The sequence below is a fragment of the Syngnathoides biaculeatus genome, chromosome 23, assembly GCF_019802595.1.
Source record: "Syngnathoides biaculeatus isolate LvHL_M chromosome 23, ASM1980259v1, whole genome shotgun sequence".
NCBI classification, from domain to species: Eukaryota; Metazoa; Chordata; class Actinopteri; order Syngnathiformes; family Syngnathidae; genus Syngnathoides; species Syngnathoides biaculeatus.
This window is the reverse complement of record NC_084662.1, coordinates 5,701,479-5,725,054: the sequence shown is the minus strand read 5'-3', so window position 1 is coordinate 5,725,054 and position 23,576 is coordinate 5,701,479. Positions and strand designations below refer to the sequence as shown.

General features: G+C 51.4%; 4 protein-coding genes across 16 annotated transcripts in view; 3 read left to right on the top strand and 1 right to left on the bottom strand.

The window, feature by feature from the left end:
- Positions 1–99: 99 nt before the first annotated feature.
- Positions 100–9,176, top strand: pex7 (peroxisomal biogenesis factor 7). 9 transcript variants are annotated; one of them, XR_009793814.1, is made up of 12 exons: positions 100–176; positions 708–832; positions 1,231–1,409; positions 1,473–1,530; positions 1,616–1,792; positions 1,877–1,954; positions 2,042–2,150; positions 4,662–4,768; positions 5,101–5,214; positions 5,297–5,352; positions 5,469–7,109; positions 7,957–8,005. XR_009793814.1 is itself a non-coding variant. In XM_061812279.1 (12 exons), exons 2-12 carry the CDS (start codon positions 770–772, stop codon positions 8,032–8,034), a joined length of 1,119 nt encoding a protein of 372 aa, XP_061668263.1. In that variant the 5' UTR covers positions 103–176; positions 708–769; the 3' UTR covers positions 8,035–9,175. The 9 variants fall into 9 exon arrangements, 8 of the variants coding, with proteins under 8 accessions (XP_061668266.1, XP_061668263.1, XP_061668270.1 ...); XM_061812279.1 differs by having other exon boundaries at positions 103–176; positions 7,010–7,109; positions 7,957–9,175; XM_061812282.1 differs by lacking the exon at positions 5,469–7,109 and having other exon boundaries at positions 101–176; positions 7,957–9,176.
- Positions 9,177–9,235: 59 nt separating this feature from the next.
- slc35d3 (solute carrier family 35 member D3) lies at positions 9,236–12,930 on the top strand. Its single transcript, XM_061812278.1, has 4 exons — positions 9,236–9,820; positions 10,910–11,120; positions 11,189–11,346; positions 11,833–12,930. Exons 1-4 carry the CDS (start codon positions 9,335–9,337, stop codon positions 12,439–12,441), a joined length of 1,464 nt encoding a protein of 487 aa, XP_061668262.1. The 5' UTR covers positions 9,236–9,334; the 3' UTR covers positions 12,442–12,930.
- A 942-nt stretch (positions 12,931–13,872) lies between these two features.
- Positions 13,873–23,576, top strand: part of gje1a (gap junction protein epsilon 1a) — a 31,211-nt gene continuing 21,507 nt past the window's right edge. Inside the window, exon 1 of one of the 3 annotated variants that reach the window (XM_061811929.1) lies at positions 13,873–14,561. Coding sequence is in view for 2 of the 3 variants with exons in the window: in XM_061811926.1 (XP_061667910.1) it covers positions 21,844–21,882 (39 nt within the window). In the remaining variant the exon portion in view is untranslated. Of the gene's footprint in view, positions 14,562–21,772; positions 21,883–23,576 lie in introns of those variants that run through there. The other 2 variants (XM_061811927.1, XM_061811926.1) reach the window with 2 other exon arrangements.
- Positions 15,956–21,734, bottom strand: txlnba (taxilin beta a). Of its 3 annotated transcripts, none has more exons than XM_061811924.1 (11): positions 21,664–21,734; positions 19,498–19,612; positions 19,343–19,388; positions 19,185–19,270; positions 18,988–19,116; positions 18,715–18,909; positions 18,508–18,627; positions 18,348–18,422; positions 17,783–17,875; positions 17,277–17,372; positions 15,956–17,215 (listed from the first exon to the last, which is right to left on the bottom strand). In XM_061811924.1, exons 2-11 carry the CDS (start codon positions 19,609–19,611, stop codon positions 16,082–16,084), a joined length of 2,088 nt encoding a protein of 695 aa, XP_061667908.1. In that variant the 5' UTR covers position 19,612; positions 21,664–21,734; the 3' UTR covers positions 15,956–16,081. The 3 variants fall into 3 exon arrangements, with proteins under 3 accessions (XP_061667908.1, XP_061667909.1, XP_061667907.1); XM_061811925.1 differs by lacking the exon at positions 21,664–21,734 and adding an exon at positions 20,756–20,774; XM_061811923.1 differs by lacking the exon at positions 21,664–21,734 and having other exon boundaries at positions 19,498–20,999.

Here is a 23,576-nt window from a genome sequence, read left to right as displayed (position 1 = left end):
GCAGACTGACTTGAAGTTGTGGAGGACCTGCACCACCTCTGGTCATGCAGGTCCATTTGTTGGGAGGTCCTTATTCCGGAAAGCTCTGTGGCGTTTTCACCAGTCGTAACTGAAGCGACGCCACCGACGTGGAGGAGAAGTGCAGTGTAAAAGCATCACAAGGCCAAAGTTCAAAGGTGCAGGTGTCTACTCGGGTTTTATCAAGATTTTTGCTCTGATATCAAACTGGCTTATGGAATCAATGAGATTTTACAAGCATTTTTTTTCCCCTAACAAAATCCCTTTTGATAGTCATGTAAACTGTCTCTCTGTGTGTGTGTGTGTGTGTGTGTGTGTGTGTGTGTGTGCGGGGGGGGGTGCAATTGTTGAATATATTTACTAATGGTTAAGTAATCAATTAACCCAATAATGTTTCAGTCATAACATCCCTTTGATGGACATTGTACCTGTAATGTGGGCTGCGACAAGAATGAGTTTGACACACCTGCAAGTTAGAGAAGTCCGTTTTTGTCAGTAAAAAAAAAAAAATAGCGAAACTAAGATTGGAACCTTCGGAGAGCTCACGTTAAGATTCCCATGGAGCGTAACTTTTCCTTTCCTATTTTTTTTTTTTGTCGTGACCCCCCCCCTCATAGTACATTTTCTCATGTGTTCACGGTGAAAAAAAATATTAATGTTTGAAGTGAGTCGATTTCCATCATGATTAGAAGAGCGCGATGGGCTCTTCCAGACGTTGCCAGCAGGAGTCAACAACGAGTAAGCGGCACAAATGACCACGCAGAAGAAGAGAAGACGGAAACGGCGACAACGGAAAACGGCGGAAAGTTTTCAGGTTGAAATACTTTTATTAACCTAACATTTTCTTTTATTACTTGGTGCTATGAGACATTTGTATTTCAACACTGTGCCTCATCAAGAACAATATTGAGGTCGAGACATTATTAAACTACTTTTGGAAAATAGGAACGATTGCTACTTTGATTCACGAACGCCTTTTCATATACTTTAAGGATAGAAAGAATTCCAAAATACTTCGTTTTTAATCATATGAAAAAGCTTTCGTGAGTAAAAGTTCAATTTATCCCCTTAAAATGTTTGCAGGTGTACTCACAAAAGAACTAAAAGTAATTTATTCAGAAATCATCCCTATTAATCACAAAAAGTTCCAATGTTATGTTTTATGAAGCCTTTAAAGGAAGCAAAAAAAAAAAAAAGGTCATTTTCATGTAGTTTGCTGTTGTATTAGACCGGTCACCAGCCAACGTCACGCGTGCGCTCTTCAGCGATGACGTCGCCGATGCCCACGAAGGTGTTCCGCAGCCCGGCTCGTCACGGCTACGCGGTCGAGGCGTCGCCCTTCTTGGCCCAAAGGATGGCTTGCGCCACCTCTCAGCACTACGGCATAGCAGGTGATGGCGGGTGGCGACGAGCCAACCACATCCGAACTCGGCTGTCTCTCTGCTCTCGCGCAGGCGGGGGCTCGCTGCTGGTCGTCGACGACACGCCGGCCGGACTTCGCCTCGTGAGAAGGTAAGTGTAGGAACGGCGCTGATGGGATGATCGGCGCCCGGGTACGTCTTCAAGATCATCGCCAAATAAAGTTGAGCCGTTGTAGCCGTCTGGTTTGCGTGCCGTCAGGTGGGATTGGAGCGACGGCGTGTTTGACGTGTCGTGGAGCGAGGCCAACGAGCACGTGTTGGTGGCGGCGGGTGGCGACGGCAGCCTGCAGCTGTGGGATGCTCACCGCCGGGATGGCGCCCCCCTCAGGGCGGCCAAGGAACACACCCAAGAGGTCAGGCGCGCTCGCCGTGGCGCCGCTGTCTCGCGCGCACGCGTTTTCGTGACATTGATTGTGCGTGCTTGGGCGCGCATGCAGGTTTATGCGGTGGACTGGAGTCAGACGAGAGGCGAGGACGCCATCGTGTCGGGGTCTTGGGATCGCACCGCCAAAGTGGTGTGTGCGCTTTTACGCGTGCGTTGAAGTTCCTGGTGCCACTTCCCCCCGACATTCAACTTCCTCCTTGCCTTGCCCACTCCGCAGTGGGACGCCGTCCTCGGCCAATCGCTGAGCACTCTCACAGGTCACCAGGGAGTCATCTACAGCACCATTTGGTCACCTCACATTTCTGCCTGCTTTGCTTCCGCCTCAGGTCAGAGACGCACGCACGCACGCACACACGCACAAATGAGTATCATGGCCACGCTTGACCACAAGTGGGCACTGTTGACCTGCTCGTGTGTTTCCACACGTGTTGCTGAGGGTTCCCAGCCAGGCAGGGCAGCCCAGTTATCGAGTCGATTGAATGAATTTCACTGAAGGGGTTTTGGACCCCTTGTTAAGCTGTGCGTCCACATCATTTGGACTCATGCTCAGTTCTCCAATTCGGGCTTTTCCGCCATGCGACCCGGGAACTTTTGAGAGGGCGTAGGGACCGAGCCAGACCACGCGTAGCAAAAACCCGCGGACCGTTTGCTTGCCCTTATAGTTTAGTTTTGAAATCTCCCAAGATTCTTGAATGCGTGGTGATCAAGTGGCAGTCAGGTTTTGTGGGTTGATTGTGTGTGTATAAAAGTGTGCTTTTGGATTGTAAGTTTGTGCACGCATGTGTGAGTGGAAAATTGCGTGAGCTTTTCCTCAATTTTATGTTGACGGTATGACCACATTTTTTTCCTTTTTCTTGCCCTCTGGGATGCACTTGCACGTCGCTCACTGACCCGCCGGGGGGAAAATTGTCCGCCTCCGCACTTTGCCTTCAAGCGGCCCGTGCAGCTAAAATGTCAGCTATCGCGCAGCGGCAGCTCGCTAAGCTGCACACGCGCATTAAGGCGCCGCCGCCGCACTCCAGTAAAGATTTTTCACACAAAAGGTCACCAAACAGCCAGTGAGTGCGTGCGTGTGTCTCTTGGGGGGCTCTTGGGTTGAATGTAAAAACATCATTCAAATGGAAAAAGTCGCTCGGTGCTTCCGAAAGCTTGGCTGTCGCGTCTACTTCCTGTCGCTAATCTGATCTCAAGCGGCCGCCGAAGAAGATCGGCAGAGGTTCGAACGTGGCGAGACGTCTGCGCGCTTGATGTTTGGAGCGCCGGTAGGAAGAGAAGAAGACGTGTGGCCCGAAAGCCGAAGGAGGCCGAGGACCCGCCCCCGTCCACATACGCGCTGATGCTCATCTGACGCCGCTCACAAAATAACAAATTGAGTCACCCAAAAGCAAAGTGGCGCATTCATTTTCTGGGAAATTTGCAGACTGCAAGGGGGCACAGGCGCCTCACAGCCACTGCCAATTTGGAAGCGCCGATTCAAACAAAGACAACGCCAACTGTGCATCGGCAGACCAAATCAAAGGAGGCCCTCGGTTATTGGACCACGCAAGTGTCAGATTTACGCGAGCGATGACATTGAAGAACGATATCAGAGGAGATGTCAGCAGTGTGCCGACTTCCGGGACATTTCAAGGACTCTCTCTCAAGGGAGGAAGACGAGAGAAACTTTTGCTCGCGAGGAGAACGTGAGATGGCTCTCTTTCACCGTCTGCGGCCCGTTCTGCCCACATCTCCACGAATCCTCTCTTTTTATGCCTGAGAGCGTCTGCAACGCAACAAAACAAACGTCGACTTCGTCAGTCTTTATGTTGTGAGCCGAATCGCCGGCTGGCACCCGATCTGCCTCTTGATTGGATCGCATTGTTTACGCAAAAGAGCCTCAAAAACAAACGAGAGAGCAAATATGAGATAACTTAACAACGGCAATAAAAGTTCCAAGAATTTCACTGTCGACACAATATTTTCATTTTCCTCAGTAAAAAATATTACATTTGAATGTTGGTACAAACAATAAGTGTTAAGTGTGCAATGCATTCTGGGTGAATTATTCATACCCACGTGCGCGGGTCATAAACCGGAAGGACTGACTTCCAGTACCTCTTTAAAATGAAAAGTGAGAATTTTCCAGCGGATGACTTTCTCCCTCTACAACAAAACAAGTCACAATTTCTCCCGATTTATATTGTTTCCGCACTTTAAAAAAAAAAAAAATTCTTTCCCTTCGTGCACCTGCCGAACACCTCTGAAGAAAAAAAAATGGCCGACTCCGCAGATCGGTCGGGATTTTAAGAACACCTCCACTAGTTGAACTCGTCGCGATTTGCTCGTGCTTCACGTCGGCGGCTAACGACGAGACGAAATCCACCGTGGCCAAATCCCTCTTGGAGATTGGAGTGGTGGTGGTGGGGGGAGGGGGTAGCGCTGATTCTGTCAAGGTTGCAAAAGTGCAGGAGGATGAGGAGGAAGAGAAGCGAGCGGCTCCTTAATCTCCTTGCCGAGAATCTTGGGAAGCCGAAAAACGCCAGCGTGACGCGTGACCTCGGCCTTCGTTTATCCGGAAAACGTCAGCTGACAACCGACATCGCCGATCAACTATTTAGAAATGATTTGGAATTGTTTCCAGACCTCCTTGTGCACAATTTCAGCCTCTCAACTGCAAAAATTCTCACGTCCTCCTTCAAAGTGGACCGATTAGCTTTGGTGGCTTTTCCGAACATCTGTGTTTTACTTTTGAAACATTTTTGTTCATTTCTGAAAGACGTTCCAAAACGAAGCATCATTTCTGCATTGCAAATTTGAGATCATGTCAACAAAAACCAAAGCGCCGCCTTCTCGCTCAGGTGACGGGACGCTGCGAGTGTGGGACGCGAAGGCCGGCGCCTGCCAATTGGTGGTCCCGGCGCACGACGGCGAGGTTCTGACCTGCGATTGGTGCAAATACGATCAGGTGACTCCAGTCGGAATCCCTTTTCTTGCCTTTTTTGTTTTTGGGAACATGAAGCTGTGGAAGTCGCTTGTTCCTTATTTGGTCTGCCGCTCGGGGAAGGCCTTCTGCGATTGGCCGACGAGTGTCGCCGCCAAATCCAAAAGTGTGCCAGGGTGAATCACGTCGACGGGCCCTAAAAAGTCAACAGACGTCAGTCAGCACTCGCTCGTTCCAGAATAGATTTTGAGGGGCCTTTGAAGCGCTCGTCCCATCTTTGGAAAAGGCGTCCGTTGGTCCTCCGACTCCTTTTCCACCCGGCGTCTTCTCCGTTCACGTTCTGGGAACAATTGCAGAACATCGCGGTGACGGGCTCCGTGGACCGCAGTTTGCGCGTTTGGGACCTGAGGAACCCCAGACAGCCTGTCAATCAAATGAGAGGCCACGCCCTCGCCGTCCGGCGGGTCAAGGTATGCGAGCGGCGCACACGCTTGATGGCCGGCGGGCGTCAAACCTCTCACTCGCGGGGTCGTCGTCTTTGTCTTTTTGTAGTTTTCTCCGTTCAGCGGCAACGTGCTGGCGTCCTGCTCGTACGACTTCACCGTCAGGTAACGCACACGACGGGAAAAACTTTGCCTCCGAGTGTTTTCCAACACAAACGTGACGAGAAGCTTCGATGCGAGTTGAGCACAAACACGTCCTGCGCTGTGTGCTGCACTTGAAGGCATCGCCGTGCGACAATAGGCGAATATTCGAGCCATTCGGAGGAGCCGGGTGGCCCCGCGACTTCATCGCTTTAGCCGTGAACAAGGAGCGCAGGGCGACCAATCGCGACGACGATTACGATGAGAAGGACAAACTCGGTCGCGCATTCGGCCAAATCTTTTTGACGCGGTCGACGTGCACGTTGTGCAAACAGAGTGTGTGCGTGACTCACAAAGCTGACAGGTGAACACACTTGTGACACAAAAGCAACAATGGGAGCCCAATCATTCATTACCATGGAAAACGCGCACAAAGAACTCTTTGTGCTCGTGACGTCAACCTGATCAACCACGTTGGGGGAAAAAAAAAAAAAGTTACTCGACTGACGTGTACTGCACAGTGGAACCTGGGTTCAAGGTTCCTAATGGGGGCGGCGTGGCAGGTTCGTCCGTCTCATTCCCGTTCTCATTCTTTTTTTGTGGCCTAAAACCGACTTGTCCTGGTTATAATGGGACTGCAAATAAGTGGAGCTAAGTTTGTTTTTCCCAGACGTGGAGTTGCTCGGAATGACCATGTCACGGGGATGAGTTGAGAGCCGTCGGTCCGGCGTACTGTGACCCCGCGACGAGCGCTCGTTAGCTTCGGTGAACAACATCCGCGGGTCGGTGAAAGCTAATTTCCTCGCGTCGCTCTTGATGCTGCACAACTAGTTGGGGTCTTGGCCTCAAAGTTCTCAGGACCAGGGTTTGAATCCCTGCCCCGCCTGCGCGGAGTGGCGGTCGCCAGCCAATCGCGGGGCACAGGAAGACGGACAACAGTCGCGCTCACAATCACACCGTTGAAAACCAAAAGACGGATTGTGGCGTCGCCCAGCGTGAGGACGTGTGACAGGAGCGAAGAGCGAGCGGCTATTGAGACCATAAAAGTTTGCCTGCGGACCCGAGCCAACGGCGGCCAATCGCACTAATTGAAGCACTTTCCCAGCCTCAAAGCCCTTGCGCAGCAAAACCTCGCGTCCAGATTCATCCACTTTGCAAATGTGATTCGATCATAGTGAGCGAGAGAGAGAGAGAACACTGACCGGTGGGGGGGGGGGCATTAAACACGGTACCCCACGGAGCGAGCGGTGTCACCAACCAAAGCCGACTGTTGCACGCCAGACGTGTTCGCTCAAAATGAAAGGCCGGGCCGAGCGGAAGCGGCGAGGCGACTTCATTTGTGGAGGACAATTCAACAGCAAAGTGTGTTGCAAAGACATGACGTGATTTAAGATGAAAACAAATAAATCACTGGTTAAAATATCATTCCATTTAGAAAAGGAAGAACTGCTCCGCGCAATCAATGCTAGCAAAGCAGCGCGGTGAAGCGTCAACGCTACGCTTTTAGCAGGTACGCAATGCTACGCTAGCTCAAAAGTTGTGGGGGTAAAAGATTGGCCAAACACCCTCTGCCACGCCTTCACGTGCGACTAACCTACGGTGTTAGCTAGCTTAGCGGCCCGATGAACACGCTAGCACAAGCTAGCCAGTTGAGCACGTTTGTCTTTGATTGCCCTTTGAGGTTTTGGGACTGGAAGAACGCAAATCCTCTCGTGGACACGGTGGAGCATCACTCGGAGTTTGTGTGTGGATTAGACTTCAACGTCCACGTACCCAACCAGGTAAAAGCACAAAAGTTACACAAAACCAGTCTGCCTAGTTCCATGCTAACAGCCGCGAGCCCCTTCCAGACGCGTAAAGAGCATCCCACGATCGTGCATGTACGTCTCCAGTACGCACGTCGTTTGTACTCAACTCGCTCTCAGAAGCCGAGCGAGAATCTGTACAGCGGTTTTGCCGAGCGAGCTGACGACGCTCGTTCTTCTCAGTGGGATGGATTCGCTTTTTATGGGCCTTCACGCCGAGGCCCGGCGCGCTAAATCTCAGACCGCTTTGCAGCTCTCTTTACCAAGTTCAGGAAAAAAAAGTGAAAGCGCTTGTAAAATGTGCACGCGTGTGCGATTGTGTGTACGTAGTTTGCAGGTGTTAGTTGTGAGTGTCACGCTTGGAATAGTTTGGGATTTCCCATGATCATTTTTATTTAATTCTCACCATTTAAATTCCGTTTTCATTTTTTTTTTCTGAGCTCATTGGTTAGTTTTGATTGCGTGAGATATGCTTTATCTCAGGTTTCCTTTATTAGTGGCTTTTTTTGTAGTTTGCGTATTTGTGAAGATTGAGACTAAAAAAACAAAAACAAAATATGGTCCAATAAAAATCCAACAATATCAGACACAGGCACTTTGTGACTGTCCCCAGAATTTGAAGTGCACAAAGTGTAGCGCTTGCTACTGTGTGCGTATGTGGTTAGCGTATCCCTATGCATACGTGTGTGCGTGTTGATACGTGTACACATTTTGCAGCGGTGTGTCGACGTCTATATGCTAACTGGATGCGGCAGTTTTCTCTCTTTTTGAAAAGGTGTTTAATTCTTGTGCGCGCGCTGCGACCTTTAACCTTTGTGTTCAGGTGCTGGACTGTTCGTGGGACGAGACCGTCAAGGTCTACACGCCGCCGTGTTTATCCGCCGCCTCGGCGCACCTCTGACCCCGGTCCCGACCCCCCGCCACGACGTTGAGAATTTAAACAGGAAGTAGCGCTGCCTCTCTGCAACTCGACTTCCTGTGGCCAACGACCGTACGTCCGGCGAGAACGAGGCGAGCGGCCCGTCGGACGCTTTCTGGATTTGCGTAAATCTTTTTGCCGGCTAATCGCCGACGGGTCCGCTAATCTGGAGCCAGTGCGCTTCGACGAGACTTCTGTGGCACCAATCGACGTCAGAAGTCGTCCTCGTTTGTCGGGAGAACGACTGAATTGTGTGTGTGTGGGCAGAGGGACGCCCTCAGATGCTTATTTGAACTGATGGTCAGCAAATGGATGAAGGCTGACGTTCATCCATCCATTTTCTTAGCCGCTTATCCTCACAAGGGTCGCAGGAGCCTATCCCAGCTGTCAACGGGCAGGAGGCAGGGTACACCCTGAACCGGTCGCCAGCCAGTCGCAGGGCACATCGAGACACAATCACACCTTTAGCGGGTCCAATTAATGGTGCATGTTTTTTTGGGATGTGGGAGGAAAGCAAGGCGGGCACGGGGAGAACACGCAAACTCCACACAGGCGGGTCCCAGATTGAACCCGGGACCTCAGAACTGTGAGGCCAACGCTTTCCAGTTGCTCCACCGTGGTGCCCCCCCCCCCCCCCCAACTCGCTTCGGGCGAAAGGCGGAACCGGTCGCCAGTCCGTCTTGGGGCAGATATCGACGCCATCGCTGAGCGGGAATCGATCCCACGCACCAAAGTCAGGCGTGTAAACCACGACGCCGTCAGTGACTCCGAGTGACGAACTTGATCGGAAAAGCTAATTGAAATTGATTGATCGCGGTGGCTCCTTTTTACTGCCAGTTCAATGTTAATGCGGGAGAATGTGAAGGCTCCAAATAGTAAAGCAAAGCTCGTGTGTCAGCCTGAATTCGAGTGTTTGATGTTTCCAGTAAAATGAACGCCTGCTAATCTTGAAGCAACAATGGGGACCCCCCCACCCCACCCCGAGCGCTAATCTTCTGCTTGGGTTAATTGGTGGAAGGATTCCCGCTCCCGTGACCTCAAAGTGATTTCCTGATGAAAGCTTTTAATTAAAATGAAACTGCTTTTCATGACTCTTGGTAGAAGGGGGCTTTTCACCCCCCCCCCACCCCCCCACACCTTCCTGCAGCTGCTGCTGCATCTTCCAGGGATTCCCTTCTTTTGCCCATATACAACAAAGCATCTTACACTGTGTATGCGACTGAGTTTGTCTTTTGAAGCCAGTCAGTCATTTTTTGCATCCGTGTTGAACTGACGAGCTGAGATGATTTGGTCCCCCCCCCTCACTCTAAAAGTCCACGGCGGAGGAAAACGACGTCGGTCACGTGCAAACAAAAGTCAAGTGTACAAAGGTGGCTTGTTCATTTTGCACGTTGAAAAGAAAATATTGCGCTTGCCCGAGCAGGACCCCCCCCCTCCCCCCTCCCTTCTCCCACCCCCGCCGTCGCGTCCCTCCTCTCGGCCTGGCTCTCGCCGCGCGCCATCCCGTCGCTCCCGTCGGGAAGTTTTTGCGGTCGTACGGAAGATGGACGCAGTCCGCGGGCGCGCGCCGGGCGTTCTGGTGGCGGTGGCGCACGGCGCGGTGTCGGCGAGCCTCAACATCATGCTCAAGTTCCTGATGAGCAGCCTGCACTTCCGCTTCCTCACTTTGCTCCAGCTGGCCACGTACGCCGCCGCCGCGCTCGGCTTGGAGACCCTGCGGAGGTTCGGGAGGGTTTCCGTGCCCGCGTTCAGCCTCAGCCTCTCCAAGGTAACCCAACTCGACCCAAACCCAAACCGAGCTCGACGGTTCCGTTCCGTTGCCTCGGAATTCAGGGAGGGGGGGGGGGAGAGCTTTATTATTGATCGAAAACTATAAAAACGCGCACGCGATCGTGCGTCGTCCGTGATCAGCGCTGCGGGCGCAATAGTCGCGCAATGATATGCGGACTTATTGATCACATAATCTTGAAATCATTCTCACCGTCGGCACATCTTCATCCTCATCATCGTCACTTCTGCACCAAGTTCGCGCATGTGGAACGGCGAGTGTTGCGCACGCGCGCACAATAATTTATGGTGGGGGAGTCTGGATGTGTGTGCTGCGAGTTTTGGATGTGACAAAATAATCCTGGATGACTTTTGGAGGATGCAAACGAGCTCGTGGATCTTACAAGTTAGCCCCCGCTCGGGAACCCATTCCGACCCCCAGCAGAGGCTGATGACGTCACACCATTGTAATTTACGATCTGAAAATGAATCGAGTCACATATCCTCACGAGGGTCGGCTATCTCCGAAAAGGAGGCGGTGCGCACCCCGGTCACGGGCTACACGTAAAGGGCCGTCTGCGTTCACGCCTACGTGGGGGTGCTTGGAGACTCCAATGCGTGCATGTTTTTGCGATGCGGGAGAACCCGAGAAAAGGCCAAACTCCGCACAGGCCAGACCGGATTTGAACCCGGGTCCTCAGCTTTTGGTTCCGGATTGAACTGGAAGAAAATGCACCTTACATCCACGGCCGTCAAAGTGTCCTCGCGCAAGGCACCGCAAATTGCGTCTCAGAAGGCTTCAATGATCAATGATCGATCAATCAACTGCGCAGGGGCTTGACCATTCAAAACCATGACGAGTATTTGAAAAGAAACCTGGGGTGGGCCCCAGCGCTATGATAAGGGGCACCACGCAAAGAGTGCAAAACGCACAAACACGTACAGTAGCACGGACACACGTATGCGCTCACACGCACGCCGAGAGCAACGCACAGAGCAGCACAACGACACACGCCCGGCGAATCCCGTCGACGGGCACACACGCGAGCTGTCGCCAACGCGAGGCCGTCTCCATCTTTCCCTTCCGCAGGAGTTTGCGCCGGTGTGCATCTTGTCGACGCTGCAGTCGACGCTGACGCTGTGGTCGCTGCGCGGGCTGAGCCTGCCCATGTACGTGGTGTTCAAACGCTGCCTGCCGCTCTTCACGCTCGCCGTGGGCGTCTGCGTCCTCAGGAACGGCGCCCCCTCGCCCGGCGTCATCGCCGCCGTCGTCATCACCACCGGAGGCGCCGCGCTCGCCGGTAAGCCGCCGTCGCCGACCGCGTACGGCGTCGTCGTCGCCGCGTGACGAGATGTTTGGGCCGGACAGGCGCCGGAGACTTGAGCGGCGACCCGTTTGGGTACGTGACGGGCGTCCTGGCGGTCGTGGTCCACGCCTCCTACCTGGTCGTCATCCAGAAGACCAGTCTGGAGAGCCAGCACGGACCACTCACCGCGCAGTATGCCGTCGCTGTCACGGCCACACCGGTAAGGCGTGCGGCCGGGCCGGCGCGCTTCTCGTCTGTTGAGCGGCGTCGCTGACTTCTCGTCCGCTCGCTTCCCGCCCTGATGATTCCGTGTTCCGCCCGCTTCCTGTCCACTGACTTCCTGTCTCGCTGACTTTTCATCCCCTCGCTTCGCGGCCAATTTCAGGGAGTCACGGTGAATTCGAACTTGTCCAATTTGATTGCAAGCCGGCCGGAGACGCGGCCGACTCTCTATTCGGCGGAGGTGATGTCTCTGTAAGGTCTCCGCAAGACCAAAATTTACTGAGGAGACTTTGCGGAAACATCCCGGCCGGCGACGCTGCGACTTCTGCCACGAGACACGGCGCTGGTGGGAGCGCGAGCAATTTTTTGCAGCAGTCGCAGGGCCGTCTGCGTCGCTCGGTTCGGGCCTTTCCCATCGCCGCGAGTCTCCAAATTTCCCGTTCCCGTCGTCTGACCGCCCCGGCTTCCGATTTGCTGTCCTCAGGTCCTGCTGCTGTGTGCCCTGATCTCATCCGACGCGGTGGTGATGTGGTCGTACTCGGCCTGGAGCGACGCTCGCGTCTTGGCCCTGTTCCTGTCCAGTGTCACCTTCGGCTGTGCCAAAAACTTCACCACCTACCACTGCACCTACCTCAACTCCGCCGTCACCACCAGCTTCGTCGGCGTGGTCAAGAGCGTCATCACCATCACGGTGGGCATCGTGGCCTTTGACGACGTGGCGCCCACCGCGTTGTTCCTGGCCGGCGTGGTGGTCAATACGGTGGGCTCCATCATCTACTGCGGGGTCAAGTTCTTTGAGATCGAGAAGAAGCCTTCTTATGACCACCTCGAGGGCAGCACCAAAGACAACCCGGCGGCGGCGCCACCGGGTGAGCCGTACCTCCAGGTGCAGGAAGCGGGTGATGAGCGCGAGGCCAATGGCGTGTCCTCCTGCGCGATGAAGGAAAGTGACGCGGTGGAGATGCACGAGGAGGACGCCGCCCTGTCGGGGAAGGCGGCGGGCAACTATGTGGGCGTGTGGCGCTCCATCAGACAAGTGCACTTCCCCAAAGATGACGCCCTTATCCACAACATGGAGCTGCAGAGCCCCTAAGGGCGAGACGGCTACTTTCGCGTCACTGGAGTTAGCCTCTGCGGTGCTAACTCTGCATACCTTGCATGATTAGAAACAAAAAGAATGGCAAAAAAATTCAACTGGTCAGCATGCAGCGCTCAGCTACTTGCGGGATCTGTCGCTTGCGTCCAAAGTCTTTCGTTTGGTGTGCTTGTCGTGTCTGACCTTGGTGCCCGTTTTCTCTCTTCCGACTCATCTTTATTTTTCCACACGGACACCATTAGCTTGCAATTAGCGGAACCTTCCATGACTCTTGAGCTTTTATTTTGATGCTAACAGATGATGAGCACGTTAGCGTTTGTGCGCGTGGGCCGGCGATCCTTCCCTTTTGCGCTCGCTAATGGTAATGGACGATGACGCGGGAGTCATAGAAAGATGGAGGAGCCGTTGTTATGTGTTTGAGACCTTGTGGAGCCCTTTTCACTGCAGGCGCTACTTTAAAAACAAGAAATAAGAAAGAAAGTGTGATTGCTATTGATTTTTTTCAAAGATCATTGAACGCACCAAGATCTAATCGTGCACGTGACGATGAGCGCCACGTACACGCCGCCAGCCGACACGCACGCAATGACCGCTAAGTCCATGCGTGTGTGCGCCGGGGCGTCACCGGCTTTTATGCAGGGGGGGCTCGGCCCCCATAATTCGCTCTAACCCCAAGCACAAATAGTGCACCAGCACAAACAGGTTCTGGAAAGTGAGAAATTGCATTTAAATACAAAATTATACATAGCTCCATCCGTTTTTGGGGGCCGCTTCTCTTCACAACCGTCGCGGGAGTTCCGGAGCCGGCCCCAGCCGTCTTCGGGCAGGAGGCGGGGCACGCCCCGAACTGGTCGGCACACGGAGACAGACAACAGTCGCGCTCGCAATCGCACCGGCGGGCGGTTTAGAGTCTCCGACGTTTTTGGGGTGCGCGAGGAAAGCCGAGCGCTCGGACAGAACGTCCAAACTCCACGCAGACGGGGCCCGGATCCGAACCCCGGTCTTCAGAACTGTGAGGCGGACGCTCGAACCGGTTGTGCCACTGTTTCAGCAGAAGAATTAAAAAAAAAAAAAAAAAACAACCAAATTGATCAAAGATTGTTTAAGAACATTCAAGGAGGGCTGAGGTGTGTTGATTTGACATTTATTGTAGTTTGTGTGTGTTGTTGAAATGTTGCCAGCATGACAAAGATGGATTTATTCATTAAAAAATGACACGTGTGCAACAAGATGTCATTTGTGTGTGTCGTGACTGAAGACAAAGACGGAGAACGTGTACGAGGAAGCAGAAGCAGTAGGAAATTGCTGGCTACTGGCCACAGTGTTCCAAGATGACAGGCTGGGGGGGGGGGGGGGCGCCCCCCCCTGTACTTTTGCTCCCCCCCCTGTACTTTTGCTCCCCCCCCTGTACTTTTGCTCCCCCCGCCCCCTGTACTTTTGCTCTTTCCATCGTGAGGACGTGACGTTCCCGCCCGAAAGCCATTTGAAGCAAAACGGCCAAGTCCACCGGCGTAATTTTCCAAGCCGACCAGCCGCTCGTTGGATATTTTTGCAGCTGGTGCCGACGGGACCCCCTCCGCCACCACGAAGGTCTTCCTTTAACCGCAGGGGTCGGCAACCTATGGCTCGCGAGCCATATCTGGCTCTTTTGACGTTTCATAGGGCTCGCAGAGCCCTCGCCGCTACATACTGTCACGTAGGCAACGCAAATGAGCAGAGACACTTTGTCCTAGTGGAGTTGCCGTAGTTCACCGGAGCAGTCGACGTGCGCAGGCGCAGAGCAGGTAGCGAAAACTGAAGCGTGCAAACGATTGCTCCAAGGAAAGAAGGCAAAATGGCGAGTTCTCTAGTTTTCGCCACGACTGGACGAGCCATTGACAGATGGAGAAGGAGGAGGACGAGGCCGAAGCATTCGTGCCTGATGCTGCCCATGAACTTTTGGACAACTTTTCGCATAAAGACAAGTTCATCAAAGGAATACGAGACACGCTATTGTTGGCAAGAAGTGTTCACCATCGTACCGGCACGGTGACGGCAAATGACGTTGGATGGAAGTCTAAGGACGTTTGAAAGAAAACACTATGGAGCCATCCGCAAAAGCACGAGTCGCATTCATGGTAAGTAGTGCTTTTGTCATCGTTGCTTTGTTATTTCAAACAATTCAGAGATCAAAAGTCTTGGCCTTACATAAATGCACAAATTTAGTTACCCCTAACAGGACAAGCCAAAAGAAGTTTGTTTTGTTTGTTTTGTTTTTTTTTTTAACCTGTCCTTAGTTTGTAAACTTTTGCTCTTTTGAAATGACATTTTGGGATTTATGGCTCTCTTTGCCTTAAAGGGTCCCGAGCCCCGCTTTAACGGCTAAACGACGGGCATGAGCATTTCACGGAAACGATCGTTCCGTTACGGTGTCGTTACCCAGCCTGAGAAAACACGGAACCGAAAGTCTGTTTCCCAGATCTCTGGGCTTACTTTTAATAAAATTCGCCCATGTGTGGAATGTAAAACAAGTTCTCAACGAAATACAACAATCTGTATAAAACGAACCTACATGAACCCCTTTATTTTTAATGATTAAAACGCCCAGCTTTGTCTATATTGTGTTGTTTACAAACAACACCGGTTTCCGCTTCTGCGCTACCAATGCGCAAGGTCGACTTATTCATATCAGGGTCACTCAAACGCTAGTCAAACATGTCGGTTGCTAAGCGTAAAAGACAAAATGCTCATGCCTCCTAAGGCTTTATTTTGAAGTACATGTAAAAACCGGTTCCCATGACCATTATCAATGGGAACCGGGAAAAAAAATCGTTTCCCAGGACAAAAATCAACGGAACCGAAAGATCGGTTACCATATTTGCCCAAATCCTCATGCCTTTTAACCGATCGATCACGTTTCAAATTCAAACCCTACCCTTGTTTAAGTTCAAACAAACTCACGGGCTGTCGTTTCCGACGTTTGGTGCAGTAGCAACAAATATGTGACCCACCCCCCACCCCCCCCAGAGGTCAGAGTTCAGGTTGGTGGCGCACATTACCGTAATTTATTTATTTTATTTACAGCACGAATGTGTTGACCTTACAGGTGCCCAAAAAGACATCAGGTTTGTCCTGCAGTTCTTCAATTAGATATTCCAGCCCATTTTTAACTTGAATTCTATTGTTGTTTTTATCGTGATCTTGCAAAATAAGCAAACAATTGCTAAGTCTCTGCTGCAAACTTGTTCATGAAGTAATTTGAGTGACTCAAGCAAATCATTTGTGTAGGAAGAGCGGCACAGATGGTGTGGTGGTCCACCCTGAACGGAAACCGAAAATGGAGGAATAGCCGAAAACCTTGGCACGGTGGTGTATCTTTTCTAAATCCAGTGAAAAACTGCTTGGCAGCTGCCTGTGCAGTTTCTGCTCGTTTGTCCCATTCGCTCGCGAGCTAGCGTGTTAGCGTCCTTCATGATGTACATTGGCAGGTGTAGCCTCTCTTCTCTGAAACAGAAGTCAAAGAAATCAAATCTTTTCATCCAAATGACTTTAATTTCAACATCTTGTATTTTTGAATCATTTTGCCCAGACAACCAAGCAGGCTTGCTGCGTGCAGTACAACAGCGCCCCCCAGTGGGAACCGTGACGCACCGCAGCCTCATGGACGCAAAGACCCTTCGTTGTTGCTGTTGTTGCACTTCTTCTTCTTCTTCTTGGTTTCCTTCTTGGGGGGTGGAGAGGGCGTGGTTTCCGAAGTGGCCTGAGCGTCACACTGGCAGTCTCCAGGAGAGCTCAATAATTTGACGTCAGTGCTAACCTGTGAAGACGATTGCGAGTTGGGTTTCACTTTTGGTTTCGATCCTGCTTCAGGCTCTGATTTTGATTGTTGTTCTGGTTTGACTTCTGGTCCTGATTTAAGTTCGGGTTTTGAGTCTGATTTTGGTTTTACGAGTACTTCTGCTTTAACTTGTGCTTCTGATTTAACTTGAGGTCCGGGTTTTGACTCTGACTTTGGTTGGGAATTGTGTTGTAGTTTTACTTCTCCTTCTAGTTTTATTTCTGGTTCTGACCGAGGTTCTTGTTTTGGTTCTTGTTTCACTTCTGGTTCTGATTCAACTTGAGGTTCGAGTTTTGGCTCTGATTTTGGTTGTGAGTTTTGTTGTAATTTTACTTCTGGTTGTGGTTTTGTTACTGGTTCTGACTGTGGTTCTTGTTTCGCTTCTGGTTCTGATTCAACTGGAGGTTCGAGTTTTGACTCTGATTTTGGTTGTGAATTTAGTTGTAGTTTTTCTTGTGGTTCTAGTTTTATTTCTGGTTGTGACTGTGGTTCTCGATTTAATTCTGGTTTTTGTTCTTGTTTCACTTGCGGTTCTGACTGTGGTTCTGGTTTTACTTCGGGCTTCACTTCCACTTCTGAACTGCGGTTCCGCTCTTGCGGTTGTGTTTTATGGAAATGCGCGAAGGCCGTCGCCACGAGGTCGTCGTCCAGGTCCGACGGGTCCGCTTCCTGTTCCTGTCTCGCTCCGTGAGACGCCATCAAGGACTCTTCGAATTCTTGCAGTTTGACTTGCTCGGCACTCAGACGCCGCATCTCCTCCGTCATCAGGCCGTCGCCGTCGTCACGCTTTTCCTGCGCCGATGGCTCCTCGGGGCCGGCGTCGGCGTCACCCCGACGGACATCCTTGATTTTAGCGTAGAGAACCTTTCTCTCGTCCTGAAGAGCTCGACACAGCTTCTCCAACTTGCGGATGGTCACCACGAAAACCTTGTACTCTTCGCCCTTCTCGCTCCTCTGCAGGAACAGGACCGTGTTAGCGTGTGAGAGGGAATTCTGAGGCGCTAACATGACTCACCTCCTCCAGCAAGTCTGTCAAGGCTCTGTTGCAGTTCTCGAACCTCAACTTCCAAACGTTTGACTCCTTCTCCAACGTCTTCATCTTCACAGACATCTGATGACCAAAGAAAAAGGAAGGAAAAAAAACCGCCAGCGCGACGTCCTTTCAGAGTTAAGCTTGGGGCCGAGCCGATCATTTGACCTCTATTTGTCGTAACCCCTCATTTATTGTTTATGGTGCCCGTAATTTACTTTTCTCATTTCTTCTTGTATAAAAGGTCACGGCCTCTGCAGCTCCTACGCAGGTTGCCATCTTTACCGTGTCAGACTGCGCCCATTCGTTGGCGTTTGATGTGATGCTTCCGGCCGGCTACGTTTAAATGAACGCGCGGAACTTCCATTGTTAAGTTTCGTGTTGGCACCGTGCTCTTAATGAATCCCAGAAAAATCACCGCACGACTACTGAGGTCGACAAATACACAACAAAGCCAAAACAAACACACAACGCTTTGCATTCCTTCGTACGTTTTCCATCTCGTTCTTGAAACGAGCGTAGATTTCATTGCTCTTGGCCAACGTCGTCTGGAACTCGTCAAACTTTTTGGAGTAGAGCGCCAACTGCAGGATGACAAGTTTATTGCAACGTCATCACAAGGTCACTTTTTTTTTGGTACAGCAAATGAAACAACACCAATGTGTAATACATTTGATGTACGTTTGACACAAATGTATGCTTACAATATGTTGTGGGAGAAGTGCGTAGCGCCACAAACGCCCAACGTGATTTGCTAGTTTTCATTCCGTTTGCATTTGGATACTCGCGTCTTTTGGGAAATAGGCGCTACGTTTGTGCCCGTGGCCATTTACAGGGAAAATGCGTTTCCCCCGATGACAAATTCACGTTAGGAACCGACTTCCGGAATGGATCCATTTGGGAAGTCGAGGTACCGCTGTGCACGACTGTGACGTGTTATTCACCTGCGCGTGCGTGACGGCGGCGTGTTGGCGCAGCGTGTGCGTCTGCAGCTTCCACTCCGCCGCCTCGCGCAGCAGCTGGCGAAAGAGAGCAAACGCGTGAGCGCGCATTTACCTTCTTCTTCATGCTCAGCTCCTCCTCCTTCATGGCGAAGCACTTCCGGGTTTTGTCCAGCGCCTCGGCCAGCAGCTGCGGCGGCGCGGCAACACACGGCACAAATTCACAGAGACACGGGACAAACGAGGAGCGCCGCGCAAACGCCGAAGCCGCTCACGTATTCTTTCTCGCGTCGGTGCTTCTGCTCCGCGTCCGCCAGCAGCGCGTTGGCCTGATCCAGCTTTGCCGAGGTTAGCTGTTGTTGGAGGTTGTGGTGATGGTTCACCTTCTCCAAACTCTTTATACACACACACACACACACACACAGAGTAATAAGCTAGGGAACTTTTGCTGCTGTTCTAGTTTTTTAGTTTTTGCGTTTGACCTCCTCTCTACGCTGGCACTGTTCCAGCAGCGAGTGCAGTTTTTCGCTCAGCTTGGCGTTGTCCTCGCACAGTTTTTCATTTCTGGCGCTGTGCTGCTCGATCTGCGTCTGGATTTCTGCCAGCGACGTCTGGAAGTGCGCGGCCATCTCCGACCGCTTCTCCTCGTCCTCCTGGCAGCGGCGCAGCGCGTCCTCCTGGTGAGCGGCTGAGCTGCGTTAGCATGCTAACGTCTCACTTACTACATTGGCGAATCACAGATCAGGAATTCGCACCCGCAGCGTGTAGTAGTGATCTTGGACGTCTCTGCACAAACTTGCTAATTTGCTCCGCTCGGCCCGCAGGACGCAAATGTTGTCGCGGAGATCCTGAAGCATCCTCTCCTCGCCCCGCTCGCGCAACATCTGCACATGCGCACGAGCATCGGTTGGATGCAGCTTTGGCGGAAGCTCAACAGGAAGTCTGAATTCACCAGCTCAGCGTGTTTCCTCATCAAGTGATCGAGTTTTTCTTCAGGTGATGACAAAGCGCTCAGACTGTCTGCGACCCAACAAATCTCTGCGAGGACAACGGAATAAAGGAGGAAGAGGAGAAGACGAGAAATTTATGTGAAGGATGTCAACGTCGCACCTGACTGGACGCTCGCAGTGATGTCGTCGTGGGCGTCCGCTTCCACCTGGAATGGTCACACGGCTTTGCATTTTAACGTGTGTGTGTGTGTGGTGTGTGTGTGTGTGTGTGTGTGTGACGTGAACACATGGGACGTTAGCGGCGCCACGGCTAACCGGAGCGTCGCTGCCGAGGATCTCCTTCAACCTCCTGCTGAACTCGTCCATGCGCTCGTCACGGGGCGGCGCCACCTCGGCTAACACCCCGCTGGCTTTCGGCGACGTCTCCATCCTCACGGGGGTGCGAGCGAGCGGGAAGGAATCATCAAACAATGTGAGTGGACGCAGACGGACCTCAAGCTGACATTGTAAACGGGAGGCCGTCTGACCCCGACGCGGATGAACTCTGAGACGAAGGCTCGTCTGATGCCGAGAATGCCAACAAGCGTGCCGCTCGCGCACGTTGCCGACATCCGCGGAATTAGTGCTCCGTGCGACATCGGACGCCAAGATGCTCGCTCATCTTAACTTATCGAGCGCGCAAAAACAGCGCAGCTCTTCGTGATATCAAACCATACGGAAGCGCCAGGAAATGAATTCAATTTCAGCCATTTTAGGTACTGCTTATCCTCACTAGGATCGCGGGTGCGCTGGAGCCTTTCTCAGCTAACGTCTCGTGAGCGGTGGGGGTGGGCCCTCAACTGGTCGCCAGCCTATCCCTAGGGCAAATGACCATTGACACCTACGGGCAATTTAGTGTTTTCAATGAACCGAGCGTGAATGTTTTTGGCATGGAGGAGGAAAGCGGAGTGCAAACGGGCGGGATTCAAACCCCGATCCTCGGCACTGTGACGCAGATGTGCTAATCGGTCGTTCACCGTGCCGAAATTGTGCGACTAAAAGAATCATTTTATGTGGAAATACACAACGAGAATTGGGCAAACGTTGCCTTTTGGCACAAAGGAGGCTGAAAGTTTGATTCCATGTCACTGTGTGAAGACGACAGTGAGGACTATGACCGAAATCTCCATTGAAGCGTGTGATGGCGGCCGGATCCTCAAACTGAAATTTTACAATTCAAAGCACGCGTGATGTTATTTGCTTCTTTTTCAATGGAAACGAGTGCGGTTTTCGGACAGCAATTAGCTTGGCCCTTCCCTTGGCGAAGGACAGCTTCAAATGTCCTGTCCAGTTGAATTTGTTCTCTCTCTCTCTCTCTCTCTCTCTCTCTCTCTCTCTCAGCAGTTTGTGCGCACGAAATAGTTAACAGCGTGCACGCTAAGTCATTGGTTCATGCTAGGGTTAGGTCAGGTAGTGCATGCGCACAATGAAAACGTGGCTCCGTACTGGAGTGGAGGGAAACCGCATCGATTTACAGACTTGCTACAAACGACGCACCCAAAACTGAAAGACACGTGCGATGGTTTCACGGTACCTTTACTTTCTCATCTCGTCTGTGCATTGTGTAACTTCCGCGCTTTAGCCTCGTTTATTTCGACCTTCAACTTCGGAAAGAGGGTGCGCTCCATTTGCTTGCGCTCGTGTCCAGTATGGAGCTACTGCTATAACTATTTTGATTTGTACTTTGTATGTATAAATTAACTATTTTGTGCCCACAAAGTAAAAGTTTGTGGAGGGTTTTTTTTTTTTTTCTCCCCACATGTCATGTCTGAGGCTCTGGACCCCCCCCCCCCCCACACACACACACACACTTTATCAAAGGTTTCCTGTCCTCTCGGCCATATCTCATCTGTCAAAAGCACGCTTAACGCTTACCAGCGTGGTGCGATGGCTCTCGAGCAGCCGAGATGGCAACGGGGGCAGAGAAGTGGTGAGCTAAATTAGGAAACTTGTCAACGGGACGAAGAATGTACCGTGACAGCTGCAGCTGTTTATGCACCAGAAAAAAAGTACACGTCTGTGACTCGGATACACGCCAACACGTAAAGGCAGTGCCAATGAGAATTGCCTAACCTGAAGAAATAAAAGTTCATCTCGTCCCGTGTAAGGACAAGCGCTATGCATCCAAAAAGTACACACACGTGTACAATATAGTCATTTTCAATGCTGCCCATTCGTCCGTCATTCGTTTGAGATGAAGGAATTTGTGGAATCGTTACAGCGTGCACACTAAGTCATTGTTCATGCGCACGAAGAAAAGGTGGCTCCGTACTAGGACTGGAGGGTAACCGCGTCGATTTACAGACTTGCCGGGGAATTTGTGATCAAAACGATTGATTTCTAACTCTGTCAAAAATGTAACCACGACGACACGACGCAACTTTTGGCCGTCATTTCATCCGTCAGTGTGCGACGTGAGTTCAATGAAAGACAAAAACTTACCCACTGAGAAAAGCGAAGGCGACTGAGAGAGCAACACCGATGAGGGGGAAGACGAGGACGACAGCTGAACCCCCAAAATAATTGAACAGGCTCCGCCCACGTTCTGAGCCGGAGGTCAAAGGGTCACAGGAGAAGGCAACAAATTGTCGACGTCACGTCACGCGAGGATGGGAGACGCAAATGGATGCAGAGGATGGCGTGATCCGCACACACCAGAAGGTGCCAAAATATGCATTTTTATTGTGTATTTTAATTGTGGGCCCCCATTTTGGGATTATTTGTGGTTTTGGGTTGTAAAACTTGATGTTGATTGCAGTTGGAAATTAGCTTTCTGCTAAATCTGGTCCAAGCATCTTTTTATATCTATTGCTAAGCATTGAGTGGTGGCCTGTTAGAACATCTGCCTCACAGTTCTGAGGACCGGAGTTGAAATCCCGGCGCCGCCTGTGTGTACTTTGCGTGTTCTCCCCGTTGCCGCTATCCGGTTTCTTCCCCGCATCCCGGAAACGTGCGTTCGCTGAAGACGGGAAAATTCCCGTAGGTGTGATTGCCCCGCGACCGGATGGGGAGCAGCCCAAGGTGTCTCCCGCCTCCTGACCGAAGATGGCTGGGACAGGTTCGACCCTTGTGAGGATAAGCGGCTCTGATAATGGATGGATAAAAATGAATGTAGAACACGTGCACATTGTCCGTGAACTAAAAAAAAGAAAAAGTCATGGCTGGTTTGAAGGCAAGCACTGACTTGGTTCCCGTGGTGACCACTTGGTGACAGCATTGCATCACCAAGCTGGAGATGTGCCTGTCATGAGAGGGGTGACGTCACGTCAGATGAGCCCCCCCCCCAAGAAAAAAAAAAAACCCAAACAGTTTAATATACATTAGCACATTACTGGTAACCTTGGTTGGCTGCTGTTGTGCTAAAGCGGGTCCAATTCCTTGCGTGCTCTTTTCAAAATTGGCAACTCAAGAGGATTCTGAATCTATGTGTGATTGGATGGAACAAACGTTTGCTTCCTTTCACGCCTCTTATCCCTTTACTGCTGAGCTAAATGACTTAAATAATATCCTGATTGGAAACTAATCAATTCTCCCATTCATTAGGACTTATGTGATTTGTGTGTGCCTCTCTGTCTGGCCTGCCTCCAGATGAAATGAGACGTTAGCAAGCGTGCGCACATGCAAGTGGTTAGGACTGACTTCATCATCATTTCTTGTTTGCTTCATTTTGTTTCCAACAAATATTGTTTCCCAATAATAGTTATACTATTTGCAGTTCCATGTAGCCCCCGCCTCCAGCGCTTGAGTACTCACTCACATTCACATACGTACAACCAAATATGCATGACACGCACGCCTACAATTTGATGAGCTCAAATGCGAGGCGGAATCCTTTGGCCGCCGCCGACGGAAGGACGGAAAGTCCTGATTGCTTATCAGAGGCCCCCCGCAACCTGCCTAAAGGCGACTTCCTCTCCTAATGAATGCCGAATGCTGCACGACGCTCGGCGATGTCGCCTCAGCGTACTCAAGTGGGCCGGGTGCCGCTCAACGCTCCTGTTGAAGGCCGTCGTCATCTTTGTTATCGTTTTACACCTTTTATCGGGTAGTTCCAGGGAGATTCCTGAAGGTCCTTCCTGCTTCCTATCCAGTCAGCATTAGTATTGCTCATGTATTTTGTAGACTATCGCACGATTCGTCCCTTTGCACAGTTGTTATTGCACTGGTCTATAACACGGGTAAAGGCACTCTGTACGAGCTCAACACAATGTGGGACGTTGACACACTCGTTACTCTTACCTGTTCTAAACTTGACATCTTGCACAGCTGTGACTCTTCTAAGGAATAGTTCCTAGAAACAGAAATGTCTCTTGTTCTTTTGTTCTTGTTACTTTGTTGTTCCTTGTTCTGAATGT